This window comes from Emydura macquarii, unplaced genomic scaffold (genome assembly GCF_026122565.2).
Source record: "Emydura macquarii macquarii isolate MOO-44397 ecotype Brisbane River unplaced genomic scaffold, CSIRO-AGI_Emac_v2 contig_2531, whole genome shotgun sequence".
Classification (NCBI taxonomy): domain Eukaryota; kingdom Metazoa; phylum Chordata; order Testudines; family Chelidae; genus Emydura; species Emydura macquarii.
The window spans coordinates 6715682-6735223 of NW_027132668.1; the positions used below are offsets into that span (position 1 = coordinate 6715682).

At 39.9% G+C, this 19542-nt stretch overlaps 1 protein-coding gene across 1 annotated transcript in view; it reads left to right on the forward strand.

Annotated features, from left to right (window-relative positions):
* The window catches only part of RASA3 (RAS p21 protein activator 3), a 198084-nt gene that overhangs the window by 90504 nt on the left and 88038 nt on the right, over positions 1-19542 (forward strand). Inside the window, exon 4 of the mRNA XM_067563637.1 lies at positions 12430-12524. Within this exon, the coding sequence (XP_067419738.1) occupies positions 12430-12524 (95 nt within the window). The remainder of the gene's footprint in view (positions 1-12429; positions 12525-19542) is intronic.

Consider the following 19542-nt stretch of genomic DNA (forward strand, 5'->3'; position numbering starts at 1 on the left):
CAAGATAATATTTTCTTCCTATGTATGACTTCTGTGAACCAAAAAAATAAACAAACAAAAAAAACCACCCCCAAATCCAGAAGGATAAACACGCAGTAGATAAATTTTAGAGCATAATGCAGTACATTTTTGGCACTGGCGGATGAAAGGGTCATACTGATAAACACATTTGTGGGCTTGCGTGTTTCATTATTACGTCTGCGTTTTCCTGAAGTTAGCTTGCTAAGTCATTCAGGATCTTCTTCGCTAAACTGATGATAAAGCTGTGAACAGCTGTGCCTTGGATATATCTTGGATGCCTGGTAGAATGCAACATGTAATAAAGACAGAAATGCAAGGCTTGATTGGTCTGAAACATGAATTGTTTCAACTTTTACATATATGTATATGTATTGTGTGTATAAATGCACACAGTTTACTATGAAAATAAACTGGTTATGTCAGACTGTCCTTGGACATTTGTTTATTCCTGCTTTGACTTCAGGGATGTTACCGTGCCATAACTTTTTTTTTTTCCAAGTATGATACTTTAAGTACTAGGAACAATACTACTGCAAATAAAACTCATGCACCTCCCTCGCCCCTCCCTTCAATGAAAGTTGAGAGTTTCATGGTGAGGGTATAGAAGATGCTCCAACTGCCTCAGTTCCTTCTAACCGCAACCAAGTGAACCGTTTGTATGGAGCTCAGGAACCCTTCTGGATGCATGATTAACTTATGATTTTTGTGTTAAGTATTTGGTGGTTGTTAGTTAGTATTTTAGTGATTGGTAATATAGTTAGTTATGACTAGTCTACACTAGATGAGCTACTGCAGCACAGCTGCACTGATGTGCTGCGCCCCTTTGGTGCATCTGGAGAAGACACTCTGTGCTGACAGGAGAGCATCTCCCGCTGACATAGCGCTGGTGTGGACAGTGCTTAGGTCACTGTAATTGGCATCACTTGGGGTGTGTGGTTTTTTCAGACTCCTAAGCAATGTGAATTACATTGACTTAAGCGGTAGTGTGGACCTGCCCTTACTTGGAACCAAAGAAGAAACCTTTTCCAAAAGATGTTTCTTGTCTGGTGGGTTTCCTGCATCGGATATACATGCCAGATGCCTGACATGTTTAGGTAAAGGACACTCACCCTCCACGTGCTCAATATGCTCTGACATTTACAACAAGAGCAAAGAAAGGCAGACAGAATAGGCTTCAAGTAATTCTGTTACAAGAACCATGTTGGGAAAACCAGGACCTGATTCCAGGAGAGCCTACAGGCCTGCCTCAGTGCTGAATGAGTCTGCCGGGAAGAAGGATTAATCGTCTTCCTCAATTTCTAATGCTGAAAAACCCGGAGTTAAAAATCAGAAAAATAAACTCTTTGAAGGCGTCAGCCTTCTGTATCTAGAGCCAGTCCTTTTAATAAAGATGACTGGCAAGACAGGTCTGAGTATTCAGCCCTCAGTGGTGTTGGCTTCTTTGAAAAGAGCCAATCCACAGGAGAAAAACCCTTCTCAACAAAATATGTTTAAGGAGCTGAGGAGTGATTCCTCACTTTTCCGTGAGGGTAAATGATGTTTTTCCTCGGATCTGACACACTCAGACTCAAATGAGCTAATTCAAAAATGTAGGCATAAGGAATCAGTGAAATGAGGGAATACTGAGGCACCAGAGGCTGGTAACTGTGTGGCACTGCAGCAGATAGTAGTCAAGACACCAGTTCACAGGTCAGTTCCATCTTCTGTTCAGACAGAAATCAAGTCAGCTATATTGATGGAACAAGAGGAGTGGTACTACAGCAGATTCAGATATGTATTTCTCCAGCAAGGAGAGGGGTTTTTTTAGAAGAATTTAGAATTTCTCTTCTTCTGCCACCACCTGTGGGTTCCAGAGAGGAATTTTTCTCCAATCTCCTTGGTGCAGCCAAGAGTATTACTGTTTCCAGTTCTGAATGAACCGAGAATAATCTCAGATTGGAGGAAGAATATAGATCGTGGAATGGTTACGCAGAGGGAGTATTATGAACAGAGATACCCATTCACCTCAGATCTGTTTGGACAAAGATTATTTATATAATCGGATCTGAATATGGGTTTCTGGCAAATGTGGGTTTCTGATTGGCAAATATCACCTTGGATTTGATGGCCACAATGGGCTTTCTCCAGTACCTTATCAAGAATTCCCAATGAATGGAAATAGGTTTTCTTTTCTCTGACTAGGTTCACAAAGGATCTACAATTACCAGAGCCAAAAGAACCTTTAAGTCCTGCTAATTCTTCTACAGTAGGGTGGGAATATTTATAAGAAGCAGCAGTAGTTTCAGCCATCACTTTAAGATGGCATGCCTGGCTCAAATCAGTAGGCCTGCCTCAAGAGATAAAAATGAGGTTTGAAGGACCTTCCTTTTGAAAGGTGCTATTTAGTATGTAGATGAAGCACTAGAAAAAATGAAAAATGTGATATCTACAACTAGATCTCTGGGCTTCCTATGAATAATAGATTATCTATAGCTTCAAATTGTAGATATCAACGACAATATGTCTTTTACATCGATTCTTTACTGATACCAGAGAAGAATTATTATCGTCAGTCTCAGTATCATGCCTCTCAACATCAGCAAGTCCTATAAGCGTCGTAATAATAATAAGAATTCCACAACTTCATCATCTGCGATTCCTACAAGATCTCAGATGATAGATAAGGATTTGGAGTTATAAATCAGGCCAGCTAGACATAGTCAGTTTGGGAACCGTTTGTCCGAATTTTACCACAAATAGGATTTAATAATATAATACAGGTAGATCCTGAAAGTCACTGCATGCAGCTAAACAATTCAATTCAAGATACTCCCTGACTACCTACTCCTCAGCCGACTACTGATCTCTGTCATATCTGGACAGGAATCAGGCTTACCTTGTTTTATTAAGAGCAGAGGTTCAATATCTAGTGAAATTAGGTGCAGTAGAGGTGGTATCATCAGATCAAAAAAGAAAAGGTGTTTTACTTGCATTATTTTCTAATTTCAAAATAGGGTGGGGGCCTTCGCCCTATTTTGGATTTAAGAAAATTAAACACCTATATCAAGAAATTTTGTTTCCGCATGTTATCTCTAACTTCTATAATCATTTCTCTTTCCCTCCAGGATTGGTTTGCAGCTCTGGATTGAAAGACTCATATTTTTATATATATAAACATATATCAATAAGACCTTGTCATCAGAAATACCTGTGTTTTATGGTGGCAAAGGACCATTTTCAGTACAGGGTCTATCCTTTTGCGTTGTCTACAGCACCCAGGGTATTTACAAAATGCCTATATGTGGTAGCAATATTCCTAAAAAGGCCAGGAATGTTTGTGTATCTGTGCCTGGATGAATGGCTAATAAAAGTGTCATCCAAAGAAGACCCCCTACTGCATGTAAAACAAATACGTTTTCCTCTTTGCCAGTCTGGGATTATAAATAAAAGGGGAAAAATCCATTTTAATCCCATCCCAAAGGATACTCTTTATTGGGGCAATACTAGATTCAACTATGGCAAAAGCTTTCCATCCAGAGGAGAGATTTGTAAAAGTAAAAATGTCTATCTCCTTTTTCAATTCCTGTAATAATGGTTTTTCTATGGTTGCTGGGTCCGTTGGTGTCAGCCATGCCAATGATGCCGTATGCTCATCTTCAGATGAAGGAACTTCAGTGCTGTTTACCAGTAAATTACAGACTAGGTTAGGACAACAATGTATTGCCAGCTAGTAATTCCATAGCAGGTGTTGGCACCACTAACATGGCGGACAAATATTCAAAACGTAATGAATGGTATTCCTTTCAGTTCCCTTTCTCCATCAGTAATACTTATCTCTGATGCATCCATACTGGGATGGGGGGACACATTTAAACAACAGACTGTTACTCCAAGCCTCATTGGTCACCAAATGAACAGAATCTTCACATCAATGTGATAGAGCTGAGAGCAACCAGATTGGGTTAAAGTCATTTCTACCTCAGGTCAAACACAAGATAGTTCAGATGGTAACAGACAATATGACGGCATCATATTATCTGAAACAAGCCGGGAGGGGGACTCATTCCCTACAATTTTTCATAGAGTCCAAGAGCCTTTGGAACTGGTATATAGATCATGATGATCATCCAATTGCAATCCACGAAGTGGGGAAGCAAACCACTCTTGCAGACTTTCTGAGCATGTCAACATGTGAGATGCACGAGCGGTCTTTGAAGGAGTAAATAGTAAAATGCTCTTTCAGTTTGTGGGGGACTCCCATAATAGACCTCTCTGCATCCAGCAGCATCAGGAAGTATCAGGAATTTTGCTTGAGAGCAGGCGGAGACAGGGAATCAAGACTGGATTCCTTGCTAATTCATTAGTCTCAGAGCTTAATGTTTCCCTCTTATTGTTGCATTCCAGAAAACAGTACACATAAGAGTGTTATAGTCATAAATGGAAACAATTTTAATTGTGGATTTCCACCTATGATATATATCTAGATACAGCAGCAGTTAGTTACATTTTACAATATTTATTATATCTTTAAAAAAAAAAAAGCAGATCTTTCATTATCTTCAGTAAAGGTTCATTTCTCAGCCATATCAGCATATCAGGTACCTGTGGGAGGGGAATAAATTTTTATTAGTGATGTAGTTAAAAGGTTCTTAAAGGGCCTAAATAATTTATACCCTCCAATAAGACACCTTATGCCATCTTGGGATTTACACTTAGTGCTCTCACAATTGATGAGACCTCCCCTTTGAGGCTTTAGGAAGCTGTAATTTTATTTCATTTGTCTATTAAGATAATGTTTTTAATAGCCTTAGAACATAAGAATAGCCATGCTGGATCAGCACAGTGATCCATCTAGCCCAGTATCCTGCTTCCGGCAGTGGCCAATTCCAGGTGCTTCAGAGGGAATGAACAGAACAGGTGATCATCAAGTGATCCATCCCCTTTCGCTCATTCCTAGGTTCTGGCAAACGGAGACTAGGGACACTTCAGAGCATTGTTTTGCATCTCTGCTCATCCTGGTTAATAGCCATTGATGGACCTATCCTCCATGAACTTATCTAGTTCTTTTTTGAACCCTGTTGTAGTCTTGGGCTTCACAACATCCTCTGGCTAAGAGTTCCACAGGTTGACTGTGCATTGTGCGAAGAAATACTTCCTATTGTTTGTTTTAAATGTACTGCCTATTAATTTCATTTGGTGACCACTAGTTCTTGTGTTATGAGGAGTAAATCGCACTTCCTTATTTACTTTCTCCACACCTGTCATAATTTTATAGATCTCTATCATATCCCCCCTTAGTTGTCTCTTTTCCAAGCTGAAAAGTCTCAGTCTTATTAAACTCTCCTCACATGGAAGCTGTTCCATAGCCCTATTCATTGTTGTTGCCATTTTCTGTTCCTTTTCCAATTCCATATATATCTTTTTTTGAGATGGGGCAACCAAATCTGCATGCAGTATTCAAGACCTACCATGGATTTATAAAGAAGCAATATGATATTTTCTGTCTTATTATCTATCCCTTCCCTAATGATTCCCAATTTTCTGTTGATCTTTTTTGATTGCTACTGCACATTAAGTGGATATTTTCAGAGAACTGTCCACAATAACTCCAAGATCTATTTCTTGAATGGTAACAGCTAATTTAGACCCCATCATTTTATATGTATAGTTGGGATTATGTTTTCCATTGTGCATTATTTTGTATTTATCAACATTGAATTTCATCTGCCATTTTGTTGCCAGTCACCCAGTTTAGTGAGATCCCTTTGTAACTCTTTGCTGTATCATCTGCAAATTTTGCAACCTCACTGTTTACCCCTTTTTCCAGATCATTTATGAATATGTTGAAGTCCTAGTACAGACACCACTATTTACCTTTCTCCATTCTGAAAACTGATCATTTATTCCTACCCTTTGTTTCCTATCTTTTAACTAGTTACTGATCCAGGAGAGGACCTTCCCTTTTATCCCATCACAGCTTACTTTGCTTAAGAGACTTTGGTGAGGGACGTCGTCAAAGCCTGTCTGAAAATCTAAGTACACTGTATCCACTGGATCACCCTTGTCCACATGCTTGTTGTCCCCTTCAAAGAATTCTAGTAAATTGGTGAGGCGTGATTTCCCTTTACAAAAGCCGTGTTGACTCTTCTCCAACATACCATGTTCATCCATGTGTCAGATAATTCTGTTCTTTACTATAGTTTCAACCAATTTGCCTGGCACTGAAGTTAGGTTTCACCTCTGTAAGACTTATAAGCAAACTACATGCATTAATGGCTGATCAGCCATTTACTGTTTTTCATAAAGATAAAGTAGTTCTTTGTATGCAATCAATTTTTTTACCAAAAGTGGTATCCGATTTTCATATAATAAACTGTTCATAATGTTACTGTGTTTTCCCCAAACGCTATACTTATAATGGAGAGGCTATGTTATATACTCAATCTTAGAAGGGTTTTAGCCTTTTATTTAGATAGGACTAAACAAATTAGAAAGCCCCAAAATGTATTGCTTATGAAAGAAGGAATGAGGGAAAAGCTATTTCTGTATAAGTGCTTTCAAGATAGGTTAGATTATGTGTTAAAGTAGCTTATGAACTGAAAGGGTTGCCCCTTCCTCAGGGAGTTAGAACACTTTCTGCTTGATTGAAGGCAGCCTTTATGGCTTTTTCTAGACACGTTCCTCTGATAGAAATATGTAGAGGTGTTCTGTTCACACTTCCACTAAACTCTACTCCTTAGTTTTAGAATATAGATCTGATGCAAGATTTGGTAAAGAAGTCCTGCAGTTCCTATTTAATTAGGACTCCATGGTCCCAGCATCCTGGATCAAAGTACTGTTTATTAATCTATTCCATGAGTGGGGATATGTAGAGGACACTTGAAGGAGAGCTAAAGTTTTCTTACCTGTAACTGAAGTTCTTAGAGACAGATTTTGCATATTCACACTCCCCGTCTGCCTCTCCCTGGTACCTCAGAGTCCTACTTACTAAAACAGCGTGGGTTCATGGGGGAAGGAACTGAAAATCCTCACCCTGGGACCCTCAGTGTTCACGGAAGGGATGGGTGCGGGAGGTTTGTGAGCACTCCAATGGCTACTGCTAGAATTCTACCATTTAGGCAGTACTGGTCAGAGCATCCCATGAGTGGGAATATGCAGCGTCCCTCTCGAAGAACTTCAGTTACAGGTAAGTAACCTTAATTTAATTCACAGACAGTTAGTTTTGAGTGTGTTTGGGATAATGGCAGTACATTGTAGCAGAAGGTTTCTCTCTCAGCTAAATCCTGAAACGAATGACTGAAGGAAAACATCTCCACTTTAGGTCTCCAGCTGGTATTCTCATATGTGTGTAATGAGCAGCTCAGGATGCAGATCTAAGGCCCTGAGTGTACAGACCAGTTAAAAATAGGAAACATGCCACCTCATCAGATCATTTAGCAAACACTAAAAGAATAGTTAATACTGTATACCCTTCATGTGACAGATACACAATTATTTATCCTCAATTTAAATCAAAAGTATAGGGGAAAATGATTACCAAATTCTATTTATTTTGGAAACTTACACCCATAACTCTAACATGAGGACTCTTATTTTAAGCAAGTTTTTTGTTTGTTTGTTTGCTAAGTGTTTGCACTACACATGCTGGAACCTGGATATAACAAAATCCTGTGCATAATGAAGTGCCTTTTGGGGTGGGGAGAATAACTTCACTGTGGGCCAAATCCTGACCCTCTCCTACATGAGAAGGAAGCTCTTACTCCCAAATAGAACGTGTCTGTGCTGTCTGGGTGGGTTAGGCTGGTGTGGTAAGGGGAGAGGAGGTGGTACTTAAATGTTGTATGTTCAGGACCCACTAAGGTGTTACCTAGATGGGCAAGCAACTCATGCAAATAGACCTAATATGGTTTTATGCAGATCCTTCCTCTCTGCTGTGTGGTCCCCACATTGATTACTGCTACTTTGGACCTTTGTGGCCTCTGCAAAGCTTTCTTCATTGGGCGTGAAATGTACCATCTGTGGATCAGGGAGTTCTGGCAGGTTGCATTCTTCCCTCCATTCCACTCCTCACTGCTTAGTCTGGTAAAGGCAAATTAGTTTCTTTATCTCTAATTCTGGTGTATCCTGATATGAATTTGCTGCTCTGGGTAGGCACCATAACTCACGGAGCATTCTGTCCAATCTAGTGGAATGGAGGCAGAGTTTCTCTCGCCTCCATCAGTGTTGGCATGTTTGCTGAAAATCTGTGCCTTTCTCAGATGAATACTTCAAAGCTGAGGAGATGCAAATCTTTAGAACTGTTACAGTTTAGAACCGAGGAAACACACAAAGTCCTCATCGTCACATTTGAATTCCACTAGACATCTGCTCTTGGCTTGAAGGAAGACAAAAAAAGAATCCAGTGCTAAACCAAACATATTATTAGGTAAGCAGAGGGAAGTTTTATGTAGAGCACTGAATCCGTACTAGGAAAAGCCAAGATTATAGGTGGAGAGAACTAATGCTGCCTTTATCATACATTGGACAGAAGTAGGGAGCCGTGATTGTTATCCACCAGGCATATAAGGGAGTAATAAAATAGTGAACAAATATAAATATAGCCACTATATAAATAAAGAAAACAGGAGACTGAGTTACACAAAAACAGACTTTAAGAAACCATCTCACAAACTAGAATCAGCCTGAGATATAAATTGCTGTACAGTCTATTCAATTATATTTACACTTTGAAATTAATACTTACTAGAAGGAATAAATGTATTGTTCATTTGTATTATAAATAAAATAATACACAAAAATTATTGTGAAACAGGGTTTACATAGCTGACACACAACCACAAAAGCAAGGCAATGAAAAGTTATGCTGCCTAACAATACCTACTTTCTACTTCTCTACTCTTAGGCCCATAACTTACCTGTTCCCACAGCTTTAAATCTGTCCCGTCAACTTCATCTTTTGCACACACCCTTTTACCAAAGTACCCAACACCTATAGTTGTGCAGGTTTGGGATAGTAGTTTCTTGTATTTGTCAAAGGAAGTGCTGAAAGTCTAGAACCTCTAGTGAGGGAAGAGTTAATATTATAGTATGTGATCTGAGGTGGGTTGGCATTAATTTAAATGGAATAAATGGGACCAAAAGAGTCAAAGGTGTTAACAGTAAGAACCTTTCCAGTTTTAAACAAGGCACAGGGTTCCACGTACAGAGACCTCAGGTTGTGCAGTACATGGCAAACACCATCACAAATCCTTTTAAGCTTTTATTAAAGATTCAGCAAAAAGAAAGAAAAACAGTTAGAGCATTTGAAATATAAAGTGCGAAGTAAAGCTTTCATGTTAACTCTATCCCTTTAGCTTTAGAAAGTATTTAGAAATCAATAAATCCTGCTTGACAGACTCTAAGATAGTATTCAAAATGGTAATAAATGTACTTTTGGGGAAAAGAGAAAAAGTTAAAGATGGGCTAGTGCTGTTGCTGAAGGTCTGTTCCTGTTTCCTGAAAAAGACAAAACAAGACAAATACACACAAGAAGGGAGAGAAAAGAATAACAAAGAGAGAAAATGTTAGCTTCTGTGTATTATTGTTAACTTTCACTTGCAACCTCACTTCTGGAGAAACACAGGCACAGTGAGTGAACTGCATTTGAGTGTGCAGCAAAGTAAGACTGTTCAGTTTACTGATCAAAACAGTTGTATCTTCATATTAACCCACTTGGTGCTGGATGAATGCATTCCCTGTCCAAAAATATTTATACTGTAGTTATATACTACAGGTCTGCTCCTGTAGTCAGATCTGTGCAGCAGGGCACTACTGGAGCTCCAAAGAAGTCGTCAGAACTCTGCACAGATCCAGTTGGAGAATTAAGGCCTGTATAATGTGTTAGCATTTGTGCTGTTAATATTCTGATGTTAATTAAATTGCCCGAGCGTTTCTGTGGGAAAGTTCCATGCAATGAAGGTGACTATGAATGGAATTGGCTGATGAAAGTGTGCCAAGGATGTTGCTTGTGAAGTAATCATTACATGCCGTGTCTGGCTAGAGAATTTCTGCAATGGATTAGAAGAGTATCATAAAGATAACCCGCAGTGAAAGTGAATGAACAATTTCAAATGAGAATCCAAAGAAAGGCTTGGGAGGTCATATGTGAACATACTGTATTCACCTGTTCATTAGAGGTGCTGCCCATTTGACCATAACAATTGAAGCTTAGAAATTGAACAAATGAAGCTTAGAAAATACATACCCATAATTCATTTACAAATACATTCCCAATAGTGTAACTTCATCTGCTCTTTGTTCCCCATAAGTAATTCAAATATCTTCCATTTTACACTGTAGGTTTGGGCAATTTAATGATTGGTGTTCTGCGAAGTCAGAGTCATTAACTCTCCACGTCCAATAAAAATACTGTAACAAACCGTGTGGCTCATTATTTGGCACTGTGTTAATCTCCAGTTTAACATCCAGCCAGTAGAGGGGTTTATGATCTCCAAAGGACAGGAAGGGGAAGTACTGAACTGAGGTCAGAGGGCTCAGGTCAGGAGGGAGAGTCGGAGATGGCACAGAACAGACTTAGGAGCAGCGGGCCAGAGACAGGAGTCTGGGGGCAGGCTGTGGAGAGAAGCAAAGGTACTTTAGGAATTGGTACTAAAAAGGCTGAACTCTGGTTGGGGGATATTTCAAAACATGAATCATAAAATTTCTGTAAGAACTTAAAATACTCATCCATGTTTGCTTGTACGAAATCAATGCTTGTAAGGGTGTGTCAACAAGATAAGTGACTCGAGTGTGTTAGTTTGTTTATTCTCTGCTTTGGAAATAATATTTATAGGTAGATGAGCTTTAGTTTTGTGCACTATAGGAATATCACTGACCCTTTGCCAAGCCATGGTAGATTTGGAGGCCTTGCAGGTCAGTTTCCCATTGAAAGATAATCAGTGACAGGGTATTTTCTAAGTAATTTTTTTATTTATAAACTGTACACAAGTCCTGATTCGTTTTTTGCAGAAACCCCAGCTAAAACGCCACTGCCCTTTCACCAAGAGGCAGCTATCTTGGGCATCTGTTTCTCTCACAACTTACACACTTTGTTCACTGTGTTTCCCTCTGTCAGTCCCTGGGAAACCACCTAGCCCAGCGCTGCTCTCTGAGAATCACATGGTCTTCTGGAGCTGGCCATCAATCCTCCTTTTGTACAGCTGATCTGTAAACACAAAAAATAAACCCTCTGAAAAGGTTTCACTGCCCATCAGAGAGTACTTTATACAATCCCCTTTATGACCATCTGGGTGAGGTGAAAGTTTCAGCCTTAGGCCCATAATTTTAAAGGTGTCTAGGCGTTGCTGCACTCTGTGTTTCCATGCCTAACTGATTTAGGAGCCTAAATCTCATTTTAAATAGGATTTAGGCACTTAGACTCTTATGTGCCTAAATCCATTTTGAAGGTAAGATTTGGGCTCCTAAATCAGTTAGGCATTGCAGCACTGAGTGCAACAGTATCTAAGTGTCTTTAAAAATCTGCGCCTTAGTGCTTATATGTCAACTCAAAACACACATGAAATTAGGTCCTGTTGTTTTAGCTAAGCTTTAGTGGGAGTTAAAATGTAAGGGAGCTTTATAAGCTTTAGTGGGAGTTAAAATGTAAGGGTAGCACTCAGATGTATTTTCCTTGATGTAAATTTAGAAGTAATGTGTACCTGTATATGTGAATAATGATTCTTGGCCTCAAATGGATGGCTCTCTATTAGTAGTATGAAAGGTCTTTATAAACTTTAAGCCTCCAAACTCTTGTGAGTAAAGTATCTGTATCTTAGCCTCTGTCAGTTTACAAGCTAAAAATTGGTTATGTGTAAAGTTCAGAGTCTCACAGCCAGCTAGTGCAGAGTTGGAATTAAAACCTGAAGGTCATGACTTGGTGTGTCCTCTGATTCAACAGTGCTTTATGCTACACAAATAAAGTAAAATGCATGTATTATAGCCATATCCACTAGTCTAATTGTGAGTTCAAACCTACGACAACGCCTGGAACTTTCTATTGGGATTATTGAGGAGCTTTGCCTTTAAAATTAAAATGGCAGGAAAATGCCTTTAGGGTTTTCAAGTTTCTGACAGGTGTTTATTGTAGCATCATGGTATTTTACTGTAAACCCAGTCATAAACAGACTGATACTCTACAATACTCCAGCCTGCTAAGTGAGTATGCTGTAAGGAATTTCAAAGTTTTTCATGATGTGAAGTAGAAAAAGCCTCTTGGCATAAAGAAAATTAATGCATTTTCTTTCTAGTCTTTTGTAGCTCTGTAGCCCTGATTGTGGGGGATAGTCATTAGACCACTGATTTGAAAAAGCTTTAAATTGAAATCCTACTGAAATTAACCTGTGTGGAACCGTAATGTCTTAAACAATGCTTCTTGATTTATTATGTTTCCAGGAAAAGTAGCCATACAGAAGGAAGATCTGCAGAAGTACCATAACAGAGACACATGGTTTCAACTACAACATGTTGATGCTGATTCAGAAGTGCAGGTGAGATTTTTCCCTTGTCAAGGTATATTAAAATGCCACCATTGCAACTTCTTGGTTGTCTAATAATTTCAGCAAATAAGATGGCATAAATATGGAAGTGTCATTAATTACTACAGTTGAAGTTACATCGATATTTGTAATTAAAGTGTGTGTGTGTGTGTGTGTGTGTGTGTGTGTGTGTGTGTGTATTTTTTTAAACTCTGATGTTACAAGGTCAAATCTTTGTCCATTGAAGTCAATTTCACCCATATAGTTTTGTATTGATTTCAACCCTAGACTTTTGTAAATTGCCATATGGTTAAAGCTACATAAACTATAGGGGTAGTGTGAAGTAGGATGGTTAGCTACAAAATACTAAATAGACTGAAGGTCCTGCAGGTAACTGTTCAGTAACTTGAAAATCATGGTTGCAAGTGTCACTTAAAATTATTATTACACACACACACAAAACTGTGAGAAAAGAACATTATTAAGCTTACAAATTCAAGCACTCAGAAGTTAGGAAGTACCAGAACTGAAGGTTTCCTGTGCAAGGTCTTATAAAGGTGATAACCTTAATAATAGGTGGTGCTGCCAGCCTTGCCTTTAATGAATGGAATGTTATCAAGAAAAAATATTTGGTAATTTTGAACTCTGTGCATGTGACAGCTTTCTACATGTAGTCAGTTATACTGATCTCCTGTTTAGTCATACTCTCCTTTGCTTGGGAAAACTCTTAAATGTCAACAAGGAGCAGAAAATACGTTATAAAATATATTGAGAGAGAAGAGGGAAGCATGCTATTTAGAGAGTGCTCCGTCAGAAATTGGAATCTTAGAACATTTTAAAAAAGAGTCCAGAATCAAATTTTTCCTTTAACTTTTTTGGTATCCAGGCAAACGTGGATTTTAGGGACATCTTTCTAATGGCTCCTTTTTGTGTCTACTAGGCCTACTTTGAACCAGATTCCATTTTCTTAAATAACAAATATTTTCATTAAATAAGAATTTAACATTGTAGGTCACCTCAAACAATGAATATTTGTATAGGTGCCCTAGACACTGCAGTCTGAGTATAGTGCAGTGTTTTCATATTCATGGAATGGGGAAATGTTACCCAGGTACCACTGTGTAGTATAGCTTTTTGCATATATATTGGCTTTTTGATCTGCATGTGAGTGTGCATGCACACGATGTACAGGAAAATGAATGTGTGTACTGTATATAAGACATACTCTATAGCCATGCATTTTGGATGTATGTACTATATTCAGTGAAACATACGTCTACATAGATTTTAGCATATGGTATTTTTACTTACTTCAAAAAATGAAGTTTGATAACCTACAATTATGGACATGAGATGAAGGCATTGTCATAACTGCTGTTCCAGTTCAGTCTGTAACATTCTTTGGTAAAATATTGATCCTTTTGTGTCTTGTCATCACAGAAAGACTTTTAAAGGCATTAAAATCTATTTTATTTACCCTCACTTCTCTCTTCTTCTCACCTAGAAGGCTTTTGTGGCAGTAGTTTAAGACAATAGATTGTATTAGTGTTTATTTCCTATAGGATATGAAAACTTTCCCGTATAATTTATCACCTGAAGTGAGCCAATATTTGCATAGTACTCAGCCCTTTTGATTTTGCTATAATATTGATACACAGTTTGCCTCTGGGAACTTTATTAGACCAAGGATACTTTCTAGGAGAACACTGATAATTTGTTACTGAAGTTCTGACCTATTTTGTGAAATATTCTAGTCTGAGGATAGTGAGAGCATAATGTTAGCTGGAAAGCATTACTGTTTATGATTGTGCTGTTTATCCCTTCCTCTGTTTGTATGTTTATAAAAACCAAATTGTTAAAAGCTCTTTCTGGTTCCTGTGATAAGCAATTATTACAACTAGCAAAAATATGAATAGCACTTTACCCTGTTACTTAAACTCTTCATGTAAGGTTTGTTAGAATATATTGCAAGAGATGTTTATGTTTTCCACTATAGTGGGGGTCAGACTTGGAAATGTTCTGTGAGGACTGCTGTATAAGGGGAAGGTTATCCAACAAAAGGGGTAAAACAAAGGCTGGATTTGTACTTACAATAGGTATCTCAGTTGTATCTCTTTTTAGAAAGTTAGTTTTACACATTTATTAGGGGAGAAGTTGAAGCATGGAATATGTTTACATTAACAGAACTAGTGAAAAATATTTGTGTAATATGGTTACTCAATTCATTTTCCTTTGTTTCCCTCTCTCCTCAAAACTGTACTAGAAATTTCAAGTGACTGACAATTGTTCGCACTGAATCATGCAAAAAATCCCCTTTAGTGTGCACTTAAACATTCTGGCGATTGTCCCCAGAGGCCATATAACGGGTGGCCAAACTTACTGACCCTCCGAACGGCATACAACAATCTTCCAAAGTATGAGAGCTGGGGCGCACCTGTTGGCTGGATGGTGAAAGGGCTCGGGGCTTCTGCCCCTGGGGCGTGCCTGCCGAAGCCCCGAGCCCCAGCAGGTGCCTGTCATGGGGCGGAAGCCCCGAGACCCCCCTCCTCCCTGCAGGGCTGAAGCCCCGAGCTCTGGCAGGCATGCCCCCTGGGCCTGAAGCCCTGAGAACTCCCTCCCTGCTGGGCAGACGCCTCTAGCCCCACCAACCCACCACAGGGCAGAAGCCCCAAACTCCCTAACTAGGTCTGATAGGTGGAGAAAGGAGGAGGGGCCGTAGGGGGATCCACAAGCCGCACTTTAACCGTAAAAGAGCCATATGCAGCTCCCAAGTCACAGTTTGGCCACCCTTGCCATATAATCTATTGGATTAAGCACAGGGCTGGGTGTTAAGAATTCCTGAGTCCCACCTTTGTCAGTCTGGCCTTTCCAATGTTATGCAGCATTCACAAATATTTGGTTATGCATCATTGCACCCTAATGAAATAGATTAGTGTCAATCCCCCTATTTTCAAGATGAGAAACGGTCAGTCGGAGGGGTTGTGACTTGCTAAAGGTCGTACAAGAAGCCAGAATCAGGTATAGAATTGGAAGTCAGAAAACCTGGATTATAATTCTTTCTATAGTATGTTCTGAAAATCACATATCCTAGCCTCCATTTCCCATCTGGGGCTATTATTTACTATAAATGAATTCTGAAAATGCGCAGGATTTAAGATATTCACAGCTACAGGTAGGTAAATATTACCACATTTTACAGATTCAGAAGCTGATGGCTGCCTCAATTCTCAGGTGCCTCAGTTCTTGAGCACCCAGATTGAGACACCTGGGGCCTGATTTTCAGAGTTTCCCTGAGCATCCACAGCTCCCACTGAGTTCAGTTAAAGTTACGGATGCTTGACATTTCTGAATCCGAACCTAAAGGTCTCAAATTGGGCTTCCAAAATTAGTGGATGTTGCTTAAAAATTTGGTCTACATGACTTGTCTAGGTAGCCCTGTTGCCTAATAGATTTGGTTTAAGATTTGTGGAAAAATTTATCTAATTAATTCATCGTGGAACTTATGTTTCTAAAGTGCTGCTTTATAAATTCAGCTTATTAAGGCCAACCAGTGGACATAAACTCCAGAGTTGGCTTTGTCTCTGGGTGATGGACATCTAATCATGCTTGTACTGCAGCTTTCAGTCCAGATGATGATGAGGAACTGTTGACTTTCCTGAGTGACCTGGCTGGGTGAGCAGAATTGCATGAGCTAAGTTAGCTCAGTTCTCTCAGAACTCAGGGCCATGACGGGAAGTTGCTCATCCTTGAGAGAGCTCAATTGTGGAATCCTTCAGGACCCAATCTTTTCTTTTCCTATTAAACATCTATTCCTGATCCTTACCTTTAGGAGGAATTTGTGACACATTATCAACTCCCATGTGGGATATAGCTAGCTTCACATCAAGTGCAGACAGTGTGATAATCCCCACATCTCAGTGCCTGAGAGAGCAACAACAGGATGAAGAAAAGTTATGTGAAACCAAACATAGACAAGACTGCATTCATGTTAGTGAGAAGGAAACATTCTGAAGAATTTTCCAAAAGCTATCGCAATGCCCTCAGTTGAGGGTTGCTGAATTCCATTTGTCATGGTGACATGCAGTTGTGGAGTTCTGCTGGGTTCTCTGTTGTGCCTGGATAGCTAGATAATGACAGTGGCCAGGCGACAATGCTGCTTCCTGTTGAATGTGGACTTTGTGATGGTGCTCCATGCATTCATTGGCTCCAGAAGCTTCGACAATTGACTAATCTCGGGACTGAAGATGATGTCTGCCAAGAAGCTCTAGCTCAGTGGTTCCCAACCTTTTTGTCTCGAGGGCCACAAATATCATTTTTACAACCCTGAAAGACCACCTGTCTCATGAAAAATGTATTGATGCACACACCATTAAGGACTACACATCACTACATATTTAAAGTAAACGTTTTGATGCTACTGTGCTCATTTTTACATTCACTATTTTACACCTACAAATTACTCACCATATGTCACACACTCAGACAAAGCACTAGTGTAGATGAGTCACGGTCACTACACACTGAAGCACATGGCCTGCAGCTAAGTGACCGTGGTTGGCCTGCTAAGTTCAGGCCAACCTGGAAGGCACTGATTTTTAGAGTCCTGCCCCTCCTCAAGCGTGGTGATCCTGACTGCTCCACCAGCAGCCACCCCCTGCCTCCCCCCACCCACACCCACAGCAGCTATACAGAAGGAGTTCAGCGAGGATCTCCTCGCTGATCTCCTGTCCCCCTGGCTGCAGCAGCGAAATTGCATGCGTCCTGTAGCCCCGTGCGCTCCACCTGGGTCCTTGGGCAGTGGCTCCCTTCTGCAGTCAGGGGGATGGGAGATCAGTGCTCCCATTCCTCTGGCTCCAGCAGGGACCCAGCACCTATGGACCCAGGTGGAGCATTTTGCCATGCTACCAGCAGGCATGCCCCCTGGGCCTGAAGCCCTGAGAACTCCCTCCCTGCTGGGCAGATGCCTCTAGCCCCACCAACCCACCACAGGGCAGAAGCCCCAAACTCCCTAACTAGGTCTGGTAGGTGGAGAAAGGAGGAGGGGCCGTAGGGGGATCCACAAGCCACACTTTAACCGTAAAAGAGCCATATGCAGCTCCCAAGTCACAGTTTGGCCACCCTTGCCATATAATCTATTGGATTAAGCACAGGGCTGGGTGTTAAGAATTCCTGAGTCCCACCTTTGTCAGTCTGGCCTTTCCAATGTTATGCAGCATTCACAAATATTTGGTTATGCATCATTGCAGCTCCCAAGTCACAGTTTGGCCACCCTTGCCATATAACCTACAATCTTAACTTTGTGCCTGCTGACGCTGAGAAATGCTATCTCTCTAAAGTATCTAAATATCTACTTGTGTCCCAGCTATGAAAGTGTATTTAACTACATTTAACTTAATTTCATTATTTATAACTACTGTGTACAAGGTATTGGTGCCTGGGTAGCAGATGTTGTGGAATGTCACACATGATTGTCCACTGGTAGTGTAAAGCATTCATTACAGGTAAGGTTGGGGAATGCATCAAATGTTGTGCACTGCTGGGAAAAACTGGCGGCTTTGAAGTAGGTGATACGTTTTATTTAAAGAGATGCTATCAAGGCACTTTATCAGCCCACCCTATGGTGATGCTATGTTCCAAAGATCAGATTTAAAGAGTGAAATTCTGGCTCTGTTGAAGTCCATGAGAGTTTTGCCAATGATTTTAAAAGGGCGAGGATTTCACCCCACCTTTCTGAATTAGACTCAACTGTGTTTTAACATTAAATAGAAGCATATGCCAAATCAGAGCTGGCAATGTGCTATTTTGTTTTATTTTATTTGTCCATGTCTTCATAATATTGAATGTGTGACAGTCTTGTCCCATAACTCTCTCTCCAAGGCTGCTGCTATTCTGTGTAAAACAATTTTTTTGAAATTTGCACATGCAAGTTAGACAGCTTGGATTAAGGTTATATGGCTCTGATTATGAGATAAAAATTTTTAAGCTTGTGGGATGGGAGTTGAAGATAGCAAAGACTAGTAAACTGGTTTAAAAAAAGACTATGATAGTAGCGTTCAAATGATGTACAGAATGATCTGCTGTGTTAGACATTACTAGTTTAACATATAGTGTGCCCATTGTCCAGCATCTGCATTAATTAACTATGATCAACTCGTCTCTTTGCTAAGTGCATGTAAATAAACTCAGCATTGGCAAGTTTCAGAATGCCTGCGTATGTGCAGCAAATTGTAACCACAAAAATTCAATTAAAAAATTAGAAGAAGAAGAAGAAGCTGTTTCCAGTTTTATATTAACTTACTTTCCACCACACAGGAAATAAATGGGTGTGACCCTTTTATCTCTCAAAAGTGACTTTCAGGTTTCTTGCTTTTAGTTGTTTTGAAGTGAGAAGAAATATGTTTTGATGCAGTTGCCGGATGAATCTCAGGGCTATCTACTCACCAAGTGTAAATTTTACAGAATTAGACCGTGTGAAAGAACCTGGTAAATAGAACCAGTATCTTTCTTTGAGACAAGACTTCTGTCTATCCAGATTTGCATGCATGAACATAACACTCAGACTTTAAGGTATGAAACAACAAGACTGTAGATCACTCTTTTTTTATTTTATTTTATTTTATTTTATTTTATTATCTGGCCTATTTTTACTTTTTACAGGCTAGACAGAAGCATGATGTGTAGTCAAGAGCACCTGTTCTTGATCAGAAATTTCCACTGTTTCAAAATGGCATACCTGAATTTTATGTCTGAAAAATGCTCTGTCCTTGGAAATGAAAACCAGGTGCTTAAGTCCTCATTACATAACTGTAAGTTATCCTAGCGAGAGCCCCTTCCTAGCTGCCCACCTGTGGTGCTATAAGGGGAATCCAAGTCTCTGTTGCTTTGGAATCCCAGGGTGTTCCAAGCTTCTGGAGCCTGAATGGAGTACAGCCACTGTCCCAATCTTGGGGTCCCTAGGCAAACTCACATGGTGCAGACCTTCTATCTGGCATCCCCTCCAAGTGTCGGAACATGCTGTCCAGTTGCTTAG